The sequence below is a fragment of the Gobius niger genome (assembly GCF_951799975.1).
Source record: "Gobius niger genome assembly, chromosome: 1".
Classification (NCBI taxonomy): domain Eukaryota; kingdom Metazoa; phylum Chordata; class Actinopteri; order Gobiiformes; family Gobiidae; genus Gobius; species Gobius niger.
Window position 1 is genome coordinate 56,469,069 of NC_136852.1, and position 12,735 is coordinate 56,481,803.

Below are 12,735 nucleotides of genomic sequence, written 5' to 3' on the forward strand. Positions count from 1 at the left end.
CAGGTTGTTGTTATTGTCTGTCTTGCTGCTATTGTGTTACATTAAGAGGGTTGTAACTAGAGGTAATAGGTCACTTTTCTTCAGCCTGAAAAGGGGCAGTTTAGGGTAACTTGTTCCTGGATTACAAACCATACATGTTGGCTGTTTCAGTCCTTATTATCTACAATGTCAGCTAATTAAGGATTCACAATGCTCAACCACATGCTCAGCATGTGTCGAAGTAAGCTGCTGTGCCATCTCCACATGCCACTGCCTGGAGGAAGAGACACGGTGGGAATCCCTCTTTTGGGGAACTATGACTTGACCTTTTGCCCTTTTTGTTCCTTTTGTGTTTGCTTGTGCTCCCATTTGGTCAGCTAATACTATTTCTACTGCTACATTTCATACTTTTAAACACTTAATGCTTGATGCTCTTATTTACATTGATATTGGCTTGAAATAACATTTTAAGACGCTTCTGAGCTTTACTGCCAAGGCTTTCAATGTTATGCCAAGATACTAAGTAAGCACACTCTAGGAATAATGAGTAGATAGTTGTAATTGCTCTCCTGTGCAATTTTATCATTGTGATTTCTTATTGTTGATCAGATTTTTGTGTTATTGTTTTGTGGATGTGTTTGAATTTTCCCATTGAGGGACAATAAAGTATAGCATAACATTTTGTCCTTTGATGCAAGTAAATATCAGAAAGCAATGCTTCTGACTTGCTTCAGAATCTGATTTGGTGTTAATGAATTTGTCTGTCGCGTTGCTGTGATTGAATATAAATTATGCTTTACTCTGCAACAGATCTCATTCCCTCCTGCTTCCACATGTTTACCTGAGGTGTGTGGTAACATGCTGGGAACTGTCAATCAGACAAGGAACAGAAAAATACCAGCTGAAGATGTGTTTACAAATCCATTAATGGTCAGTTATATGAAGGAAAAAACATGCATCTTTATCAGGTAGACTGCTTTTCTAACTATTACAGACTATGGTGATTTTTAATGAATTTTAGGAAGTTTGTTTTCTATGCTAAATGCAGATCTTTGTACAGAACCTTTCCTTTATAGCCTTACTGGAAAAGCTGGCTATACCCCAGTCAAGTGGCTCAATGCCAAACTGCAACACTTTCCTGCGCCAATATACTTCAGGCTGCATTGCTTCTAGTACTAAGTTGGCTTTCTTACATCTGGCTCTGTGAAGTAATGTGGTGACATGTAGCGGTGTATCATGCAGCATCACCTTTTTTTTGGAGCTTTTAACCATGTTACATTGTCCTGACGAAAAGGACTAAAACATTCAAATCAACGCAGAGTTGATAAAAAGGGGGTGATGTGGGCCGTCCTGGGTGCCTGTCAAAATGGTGGCTTGTATTTTCTGTTTGCTCATCAAGTGTCTTCTCCATACATACACATGAATTGAAATGATAAAACATTAGATTATGAATGTGTGTGTGTTGGTTTGCACAGGTCACTTGGGCTTTGTACCGCAACTCTTTATGAACTAAAGCCCCAGCTCCAGTATGTGGTGTTTTCCTCAGACAACAGTAATTTATGAGTGTGGGTCTGCTGAGAGTGTGCAGCATTTTCTAATTCTTTCCTCCATTGGCCTGTTATAGACCACACGCAGGGTTGCTTTAGAAACAGCACGACGCACAGGTGCATTCTTGTTTGAGCTCCTGCTGTGTTCTGATATGATAATACAGAGCTGCTGTATTAGGCTGAGTCTGCACAGCTATCCACTTTTATACTGGGCCTATAAATCGTACGGTGATCACTACTTGGCACACTCTAAGCCTCCTGTGCTATTAGCTTTCAACTCATTGTGTTTTATAGCTACAAGTTCACTACTGCGGCTTTCTCTCTGTGCACTTGGGAGAGCTGTGAAATTGTGCACTTTCACTAATATGATGTAAGTAATTTATCGTTTTCTTCACCCTCTGACTCCTCTTGGCCAGCTGCATGGAAACACACTGACACTGCGTTTGTGTGTGAACAGCTGGCTGCAAAGTCATTTGGAGAACTTTCTGCACTCGCCAAGCTAGAGCTATTGTCAGCAAATAATTGGATGCTCTAGTTGTCAGATAGTGAAGGCAGCAATCAACATATTGTTACCTCCTCCATAGTGTGTACACACATTTGACCATTTGAGACAGGACCAGGAACAGTGGTCTTTGACTTGTAGTTTGAGGGATCCCTGTAACACTCGAACAAATACCTCCCCAAAGGCTTTTATTCCATATGAGTCTAAGTTGATTGCTGTGTAGGTGAAGCAACTCATATGTATCAATGTTTTATGGAATGGCAAGGTAAAGCAAGGCATGTATTTATAATCGCACATTTCGTTCACAAGGCATCTCAATGTGCCTACAAAAGTAGATATGCACATCATAAAAACATCAAGACATGGGAAATACACAGTACATCAGGTTTGGTGCTGGAATTTTTTTCTTGGGGACAGGAAAAACGACCGGCCATTGACGGGGGGGTGGGCCTGAGGAAACTGTTGAGGCAAGTGCAGAACGACGGGGTCTTTGTCTTTGTCTATGTCTCTATGAGCTTAATGTGTCTGTACGCTGTCCCTTAAAGGGACAATACAGAGTTTAAAAATGTTAAAATTATGTATTTTCCTTCCCCTACATGTTTCAGCAATGTCCTAAGGTGTAGAATAAGCCCCGACCTTTTAACCACAACTGTCTCTAAAATCCTGCACTGTCACTCAAAAAGTTGTTACTTCGGGTCCGAATTGCTGTCATGCTTATATAGAAGGTGCAGTTTTTTTTGTTTTTGTTTTTTTTTTAATTTGGTTTATTTGGTCGGGACAATGCATGTTAATTAACATACATGGATCTCATGCATGTAAAAATCTAGGTGAAGACAATGCAACAAGGTCTATTTTTCAAGGTCTAGTTACACGTATGACCTGAGGTGGCAGTAGTGAGTATAAAATGGCCAACTTGCATCTAGTCCCCTTTAAAGTAAAGAGAGTTGAACACAATCTGCAAACATTCATGTAAAGAGAATTGTCTTTATGTCAAAATATCATATCGTCAGTCTCATTGTTACTTAAAGCCAGGGTACCTGACTTTTTGAAACATGCATCGTATCAATTTGCTTGAGCAATTTGGTTGTGCAGAGGGGATTGTGGGAGCTAGAAAAGAGTTTGGGCCAAAACAAAACAAAAAATCACAGTTTGAAGTGGAAAAATCAGCTTTACGTGTCCTCAAAGCATAAGAATCTGCCATGTTCAGTCTGTGTAAGCAGCTCACAGGGAAGAGTATTGGAGACCCCTGGCCCTGACCCTGCGAGCATGGCTTTTTCCAGTCTCAGTGCTTCGTGGCCAGCATGGGTGTTGTAAACGGTGAATGCAAAATCTCCACCTGCTTTCTGTTCTCGCCTCACTTGAGTTTCTAATAAGCATTACCATTCAGTCTTTGCTGCTGCTGCTAGCCTCCAGACACAGCTGTGATGGCAGAGACTGTATAGGGACCTTGCATGGTGAATTGGAGCATTGTTGTAGAGTTTGCTGGGCCTGGCAAGTGTTTCCGACAAAGCAGTTGTTTGTTGCTTGTTTTTCCAGCTCCCAAACATGTTCTCTATATTGGCGTCGTGTTCAGTATGGACTGGGACGGTTCACGAGATGCATTGCCTCTTTTGCCAAACCACAAATATGTATTTAGAAAAGCAAAGGCTGTCAATAAAAGTGTTTTGTCTCCACTGCTAATGAATGTGAAACTGAACAAAGCCATTCCCAGAACTGCAGCTCTTGAGTTGCTGCTGGTCAGCAGGAGTTAATGGAAGAAACCGGAATTGTCAAGTAATGAGGACAGTTCACAATGTCCACTCATACAGTTGGCAGGATGTCATATGCCAAATCAGTGTTTTGTAGAATGTATTACCAATATTTCTTGTCATTTCTTGTCATTTATGTCTTGCCTTCTCTTGTCCTGGGAAAATTAAGAAAGCAGCTAAACATCGAGAGAAAGTAGAGGAAGAGGGTGGAGAGGAAGGCGAGGCGCATATTTGTGGCCGGCTAATTGAAAGGCAACCATTTGGTCAGAGAAGTCCCAGTGCAATCTATGGGAGTGGCTAAGTTGTTTGCTGTGTGTGAATGTGTTTTAAAACATGACCATTTGCGACAGTGTTGGCGCATGTGTCTTCACTCATCACAGCTGATCCTGTGACGGCTGTAGCGACAACTCCGGGGCGTGTTAGTGGAGTTTAGTTTGGGGATTTTGCAAAGTTCTTTCCTCCAGTTGACACTTTTGTCTAATGTAAAGAAAAAGATCATGCTGATGTTTTGTAGAGGTGGGAAATATATCGAAACTGCTGTTTAGAAGATGAGCAAATTTATAAGATTGACTATATCTCCAATGACAAGAAACGACGAAAAGTTTCAAAAACTATGTACAGTGGAAGGAAAAAGTATGTGAACACTTTGGAATTTCCCACATTTCTGCCTAAAGTGGTCATAAAATGTGGTCTGATCCTCATCAAAATCATAAGAATGAATAAACAGTGTCTGCTTAAACTGATACCACCCAATATCATATTTTTAATGTAAACATTCACAGGACAGGGAGGAAAAAGTAAGTGAACCCAGGAATCTCGCTGAACTGCAGCAGTTTTGTTAAAGAGGAATGGTCCAAAATTCATCCTGATCATTGTGAGCGTCTAATCTGCAACTACAGGAAAGCAGTTTTGCCGCAAAAGAAGGGTCAGACAGCTATTTAATACAGGGGTTCACTTACTTATTCTACGCTGTTGAATGTCTCAGGTTTTTCTGCAAACTATCTTGATAAACTTGTGAATTCATTCTCCCATTGATGATAGCAGGCGAAAGAGCTCTTGGATACTTCACAGCACTACTTGCAAAATATTATGTGGACTGATTAACCCAAAGTTGAATTGATAACATGTCATTGTTTGAGTGTTATTAGTTTAATTCATATTTATTCATATTTATGTTGTTGATGAAGATCAGACCACATTTTAGAACTGTTTTTCTGCACTTTTGTAGTTTGTTCAAGACAGTTATATGTTTGAGCGACAAAGCAATGTAAATGTAGATGTTTGCCAGCTTATATATGCATATTTCTGAGAGTTTGCTTCATCCAAGTTCGCAAAATTATTATTGAAAGATTATTTATTGTCAATATCGAACACCCCTAATATTTTGTAACATCGTAGTTATACAAATAACAAAATATCCTGTCTCCACGGGATTTGTAAAACCTGCTTTTATTTTTAAATGTACTCTGGACCAATCGTTGCTTCTGAAACATAAGTCACAACACTATCATTATAATGAATCAAAAAAGAAATAGTCTTGGAAACTAGATGCATATGCTCCCTTGTTTTCCCTCTTGGTAAACAAATGGCGTCGTACAGTTGTGGTAATATGGGTAATTAAGTTAGCCCCTTAGGCCAAAACAAAGCTACGCACTAATGGCTGAAAGCGACAAGAGGTCAAAGGTTCGGGGGTTAGCGGTCTGAACAGGAAAGCCTACTCACGCAGAACAACGCCTCATAAACAAACCATTACGCACCATCTGCGTTGGCGTCATGTCCCTTACCAGCATTCGAGTGTATGTGTTTTTGAGGAGGTGTCGCTCCGATCAGAGCCACTGCAGCAGAGACTGACTGACAGGACAGGAGTCAGGACAGCAGATGAGAGAAGAAGCCATCTGCTGTTCACTCAGGCGCCTGGTGAAAGCCTACAGGGGTGTTAGGCAAATTTATTTAGGTGTGATATTGTACAAGAGTTTGGTTACTTTGGCGGGAAAATATTGTATTATAAAAGCCTTGAACATTAAAATAACTGAAGCCTGCATACAGCAAATCATAACAGAAGAATGGATTTAATTTGTGTGCAATGCAGACCTTTTTTTCCCCTTTTATTTTCCAAGGCCAAGAATGATTACGATTGGCTGGCTGATTTCTCGATGCACATTGTTCCCTAATTACACCGTTATCTGCTCCAGAACGGCTTCATTAAACTGCGTTTTTCCTCCTATCACTAAATGTTATGTCTATATTCAGGCTAAGTCAGTGTGTCAGATTGATACCCAGAGTGCATTGCTTTTCTGCCAAACACTGACCTTTCCTGAACTCTTCATCTTCTTCCCACCTCGGCATTACACACTTGTCTTGCGTCTTCTTCTGGAATACTACATGCAATATCTTCACATGAAAATAAAAAGAATTGCGTTCTATAATTTCTTTCCCTTTTTTTTTTTTTCTCGAGAACAGAACGAATAGTATCTTGTAGGTTTTTACACTCCTGAAGATTCTTTAGTGATATAGGTCCAGGCACTACCATTGCAAGTGCCTTGGCAGTGGTGGTGTGTACTTATTAACAGCAAAATGAGGTGAGGCAATGTCATGTCACAGTCAGATGGAAGACCATATTTATATAACTCATGGTTACTTAAAAATGTGCATAATTATTTTTTTGTCTTTATATATTTGCAATAATATTGTTATTGTAATGTTCAAGACAGCCAACAAATTTCATACTTTTTGTGTTATGTTGTGCAGGTCTACACAACATATTTGTTGGTAGGCAGCGGACTACATGTCCAGTGCTCTGTGATCTCGTCGCGTGTTCACTCTTGTCTCTCTAAGTGTTGTTTCACCCTGACACACACCCACAGACACGTGGATTAGAGTCAGATCTAGGCTGCTGCGCTGCTATTCTGAGATCACCCGCAGGAGAAGTCTGTTGATTTAGCTGCTAAAAATACAGGAGCGCGTCCAAGCAGGTCAGAGCCACGGGAAGGATTTGGGCTGCGGCTCGGGCTTTCTGTGTGCCTGTGTACTTGTATAGAGTCCACCAGAGCTCATTAGTCTGTTTACAGCCTTGTTGACTATTGGTCTGCTGTATTTTCTCTCTGTTCTCACAAGCTGAACATTTTGTGTTAAGGCTTCACCATTGATCACAAGCTAATACTCACTGTAAATTAGGGCTGGGCGATATATCGATATTTAAGATATATTGATATATTTTTAATTGAGATATGGAATTAGTCCATAAGAAATATATCGATATAGTTCAAATTTGCGCTGTAATGCCTGCTTCAGGCAAGCCGCTGATTGGAGCTATGCTGCCCTCAGAAGAAGATTGACCTATTTTATTTTATAGGCTATTTTTATTTAATTAATATTTTCTTTGATTTATTTAAATGTGCACCTTACGGAGCTTTTTATACAGTGTTTATGTTTACATTTTATAGTGAGTTTTCAATAAAACTACTCGTATTTGACTTTGAGTTAACATTTCATTTCACAGCTCTCACTTGGACATATCGTATATCGATATTCAATCTAAATGTATCGGAATATGACTTTTGGTCCATATCGCCCAGCCCTATTGCAAATGGATATATATTTTATGCAGCCCTATTTCACACTGTGTTTATAATTTATAGTATTTCCACAAATTCAGAATAGACGGCTGATACAAAGTCGTGCTTTGAAAACCATTCTTTTATACTGTATCCCTATATCCAGAAACCAGTAAATTGATCATTTATCTTTGTAATTGGCCAAAATTTAATTTTGCTCCAAAAAAAGTTGTTAAATAAAACTGTCAGTGGCAACATCAAATGTTTCATCTGCTCGTGGTTTGGTCTGTGGTTTGATTGTAGTGGATAAGCTTCAGTCCCTTGTTTTGGTCCATTGAGGTTCTCGTCACCTTGTACAGCAATGAATGCAGCTTAAATAAACATTTTCATGCTCTCTACGCGTCACGAGCAGTAATGCGGGAAAGGCCTTGAAAAGAGCTGCTGCCATAGGGAAAGGTGGATGAGGACAGTGAAGTGGAACAGATCGAGTGTGAGCTCAAAGTGCAGTGAAACTATAAAAGCTTTAAATCACAAGAATGAAAAATTCATGAGGCTGAGGCCAAGGCAGGGGAGAGGAGAAGAGATAACTGTTGCTCTCAGCCAAAGAGACGGGGCATTCGTCAAACAGTTTAGTAAACATGGAAAAAGAGCATTTAGGCTAATATAATTTGTCCTGAACTTTGCTTTGGAGTAAACATACCCATCCTGTACTTCACAAAATACTTCAGTTCTGTGTAAAAGGAGCTCCACTGTGACAAATATGCAGGCACTGTGCTACCAGCAGTCCAGGGTTAATCTCCCCTTCCGTTTTGCTAAGCTCATTCTTTTTCTTGATAGCCCTGTGCTCTCCCTCTCTCTCCCCTTTCACCCCATATGTTTCTCCTTTTCTTCACACTCTGCTGTTTTAATTCCATCGCACACTTCTCTTCTGCTGACTATGTAAGGTGGGGCTAGGGGATTAGTTAGAGGCATATCTCCCTATTATTTCTAGAGACCAATACAGTAGATTAGGAGACATGCATTAGACATGAAACAAATTGCTTACATTTTCTGCCTTATATTATATTAGTCAAATAACATTGAAAAAGTAAAAATGCCACCCACGTCAGCGCGTTTTTTGTGGGGATGCAGTTGTAAGTGTTTCGTTTGCGATTGTCTTGCAGGACAGTGACTTACAGAAGAAGATAGACCACGAGATCCGGATGCGGGATGGGGCCTGTAAGCTGCTGGCTGCCTGCTCCCAGAGGGACCAGGCATTGGAGGCAGCGAAGAGCCTGCAGACGTGTAGCACTCGAATCATGGCTTACATGTCCGAGCTGCAGAGGATGAAAGAGGCCCAGGTGATGCAGAAGGTGATGACACGGAGGTCGTCGGACGCGGGGCCAATGGATGAAAGGCAACCGTGCAAAGGAAAGGTGGCCATCTCGGGTGAGGAATAGTGATATCAGTGGGTTTAGTCAGGACTATCAAGCCCATAGCACACTGTAACTGCACAGCAAATATCCGCATGATAAGTCAACCTACGTTAGATGATGTCCCACCTTTTTATTATCAGCGTCCAGTGAGAATTATGTTATAATATCAACATAACTTGTGCTAAATAAACAGTACAGTGTTTTGTAAATGTTTTCTACTTGAGGACAAACAACAAATGAAAAAGATGGTTTAAACAGACTGCATCAAACTGTAGAAAAGCATGATTGTTTAATGACAAAACACATTGATTAAATTGTGATATTATGTGAGCATGTTTCTTTTCTCTGCTGTTGTTCCAGATCTCCGTATCCCGCTCATGTGGAAAGACACAGAGTACTTCAAGAACAAAGGAGGTGAGAAACCATCTGCCGTGACACAAAACACACAAAAGGTACAAGTGCTTCATTTGACCCAAACCCTAAAGTTTGCCTGGAGGAAACCTGGCACAACATCTTGACCTACTGGCTTTTTACACAACCCCATTTTAGCCTCAAGGACCAAAGTAGGCAGAACAAAATGTCACATATGGTTGATAGTCATGTATTGGTAGTTGTGGAGGTGGATGTTCTTGTGTAATTGTACATTTTGACAAGTAAAAGACTCAACAACAGGTTTTATGTTGAGATCAGTAACGTATAGCGAAGCTTTTGGGGGGTTTTCTCAGGCTCGAATATGTTTTAATATTTAAAAATGCACTACTTTCTAGAACATGCTTGGAGTGGAGTGTTGTATTTTTTCATTTGACAAATATTGTTTTCTCATGCATTATCTGTTCTGTGCTTTCTTTGCAGAGCTGCACCGCTGTGCTGTGTTCTGCCTGCTGCAGCTCGGGGGAGAGATCTTTGACACAGACATGGTTGTAGTTGACCGAACACTCACAGATATTTGCTTTGACAACACTATTGTATTGTAAGTTGTTCCACAACAACCTCAACAACATTGTGCCTGACAACCTGAAAAACAGAAAAACATATCTTGTGACTGGCAGATGTGCTTTATTATTTTATCTGCTCTTGTTCTTTGAAGTAACGAGGCCGGCCCTGGGTTTGATCTCCGTGTGGAGTTGTATAGCTGCTGCTCAGAGGATGATTACTCAGCAGGAAGTACCCCGAGAAAACTGGCCAGTAAACTGAGCTCCTCTCTGGGGAGATCCGCCGGCAAGAAGCTCCGAGCTGCTATGGAGCCTGGATCGTGTAGTCCCATCAGCAACGGGGGAGCGTCTCCTTTGCTGCTGCCTGTCCCATCTGTGCCGTGAGTTCACTAGATCTGTTTTATGCTCTCTGCTGTTGCCAGCTCATTCATTGCTCATGTTCTGTGTTTTCAGAGGCCCAAAGTACCATCTTCTTGCTCATACGACTTTGACTCTGTCTCAAGTGCAGGACAACTTTCGTACACATGACCTCACCATCTCAGGCAACGGTATGTGAACCTAAAGCTGCCTCTTCACCATGTTTTACTTACTCTGCCTGAGCAGCCGGCCATCTGTCTGTGTTTGTCCTTCACTGTGTTGCTCCTTCTGAATAATTAGCTTTAATACCTCACATTCCCCAGGCTTCCTACCCCTTTTACTGTTGATTCATGTTGCTGACAGACAGCCATTGTCAAGGTCATAGTAATAAAGACTGGGAAAGTGAGGTGGCTGCTGTGTGGAGCTGTAATAATGTGGGCTAACAAGGGGGTAGACCCTCACACAGACAGGCCCCTAGTGTTTTATTCATCGGCCCTTCAGGCTGTTGTAAACTTTCATGGGTGCTGCTCATGGCCCTCCCTGCAACTGCCAGTCTTTTACACCCTACTTTCTTGTATTGTGAGTTAGTGAGGGTTAAAGGCACATTTAAACTGTAGTATCCTTGCAGTCTACCTAGACATATTACAGTTTAATAACTATATTCCTTATTACTTTCCATGTAGAGGAGTGCTCGTACTGGCTGCCTCTCTATGGCAGCATGTGCTGTCGTCTTGCTGCTCAGCCTCACTGTATGACTAAGCAAATGATGAGCGGGTCTTTAAAAGTAAAGGTATGTTCACAACTGAATGAGATCAATTGTATATTTGCATATTTTATTTTGTATGTAATAATCCTTTATTCATTTCTTAGCAATTGGGAGGAGAGTCCCAGAGTTGGATCAAAGTTCACGCAGTTCTCAAAGGAACAAGCCTCTGCTGCTATAACCGGCAAGAAGATGTGGAGGCAAATGTCGAACCCGCCTTCACCATTGGTATCAACAAGGTGAGATAAAATTGTATTTTTGGTAACACTAAGCCCCTCAGCTAGCTTTCTGTTAGTCTAAATCCAAAGAGAAAAGACCCGAGATGGAGGATGCTGTCATGCCCTTAGGAAAGGCACAAGTGTAAATCTGAGATGGAGATCCAAGGATAAAACCTGTGCCAAGCTTTGGTGTTCAATGTCGGTCAGAATGTTTCCTGTTTCTAAAAATACTGCCTGTTTACATTTTGGTTTCCGGAATCTTCTGTAGCATCCAACCCTTGGCACATTGAACTTGGATCACAGCAGATCAGCGTGATCCCAATTCAGCCTTTGAACATCTAGAGGATAAAAGAAGGGAGTCTTTACGATCTGTCCGTAGAACAAAATGGAGCCACACTGCCATCTAGTGGCCACAAATACAATTTCAGCAGGGAGTTAAAAGAGTCTTGTTTGTTGTTGTATCTGAATTTCCAATAGACTGCTTAATGCACATAATAAGAAGTACTAGCAGCAGAGGTGGTAGTTACATTTACTATAGTACATGTGTTTAAGTAACCTTTTGAATAAATATTTGGGCCATTACTTTTTTCTTCTACTTGAGTAAAAGCATTTTAAAGTAACTCTTGGCTACGTTACCCACTAGCAGTGATTGCAGATAGGATAGTGGCTGGATCAAATGAATAACTATACTTTGTTGCTCTTTTGTTTTAGGAGACCAGAATAAGGGCATCAGAAAAAGATCCCAACAGTAAAGGCCAGAGTATTTGCATTAGTAATCAGTATGGAGGAGAAGAGGTTACACACACAGTCACTACAGACAGTCGAGAGGACACTCACCGCTGGATGGAGGCTTTCTGGCAGCATTTCTACGACATGAGTGAGTTGCAGATAATATCCCTAATATATTTTTTTGTTATGAAGAAGCTCACGTTGCCATTAAAACAATTCTAGGTCAATGGAAACAGTGCTGTGATGATCTGATGAAAATTGAACTTCCATCACCAAGAAAACCGGCTCTGGTTTCACCGAAGCAGGGCTCTCTCTATCACGAAATGGGTATGAGCCACTTTAGAAAACAGTCTTTGTAAACAAACAAATGGCAAAATATAGAAACAATGCATGTGATACAAGTGACGTTTTTTGGACAAGGATCTTCTTGCATTACTATTTCTTTTTCACATTTTACTCTGACAACTCTGGGACTGACTTTTGTCTTTTCTTGTCCTGTTCTTTTCCATGTCCGTGTGTGTGCTCGTTGCTTCCCTGAATCCATTTTAATTTTCTCAACCTTTTTCTTTTCATTTTCCCCCTAATCACAAATACTGGTTTGAAACGGTTTTTGCATCCTTTCTTCTTGCCCTAACCGCCTGTCAGCTCCTCTCGCTGCACCCTCCTGTGAGGGTCTGCTGCTGCAGGATAATGCAGTGTCTGCTGAGATTCGTGCTCTGCTCTCATCCTATTACAACGACAGGTGAAGTAACAGGACCAGTAGTTCTCACATTTATAGAGAATTATAGTGAATGCACGGCAATAAAAGTTAAAATTAAAGAGCAATCTTAATTTACCAGTAATAAAAAAATATATAATACGTATTTCTGCGCTCAAAATAAGAAAATAAATCTCATTTCAAACATGTTGAGATTTAGTATCTAATTTTAAGTGCAATCAGATAAAATCAGGCACAAATACACTAATTTCAAGAAAAATGTATGCAGTGTGT

General features: G+C 40.7%; 1 protein-coding gene across 4 annotated transcripts in view; it reads left to right on the forward strand.

Moving 5' to 3' along the window:
* The window catches only part of rtkna (rhotekin a), a 47,156-nt gene that overhangs the window by 32,444 nt on the left and 1,977 nt on the right, over window positions 1-12,735 (forward strand). For 3 of the 4 annotated variants that reach the window (XM_079560553.1, XM_079560554.1, XM_079560555.1), the window contains 9 exons: window positions 8,494-8,758; window positions 9,106-9,159; window positions 9,598-9,715; window positions 9,833-10,057; window positions 10,131-10,225; window positions 10,718-10,824; window positions 10,905-11,036; window positions 11,727-11,892; window positions 11,967-12,071. In XM_079560553.1, the coding sequence (XP_079416679.1) occupies window positions 8,494-8,758; window positions 9,106-9,159; window positions 9,598-9,715; window positions 9,833-10,057; window positions 10,131-10,225; window positions 10,718-10,824; window positions 10,905-11,036; window positions 11,727-11,892; window positions 11,967-12,071 (1,267 nt within the window). Of the gene's footprint in view, window positions 1-8,493; window positions 8,759-9,105; window positions 9,160-9,597; window positions 9,716-9,832; window positions 10,058-10,130; window positions 10,226-10,717; window positions 10,825-10,904; window positions 11,037-11,726; window positions 11,893-11,966; window positions 12,072-12,389; window positions 12,487-12,735 lie in introns of all 4 variants that reach the window. The other variant, XM_079560556.1, reaches the window with a different exon arrangement.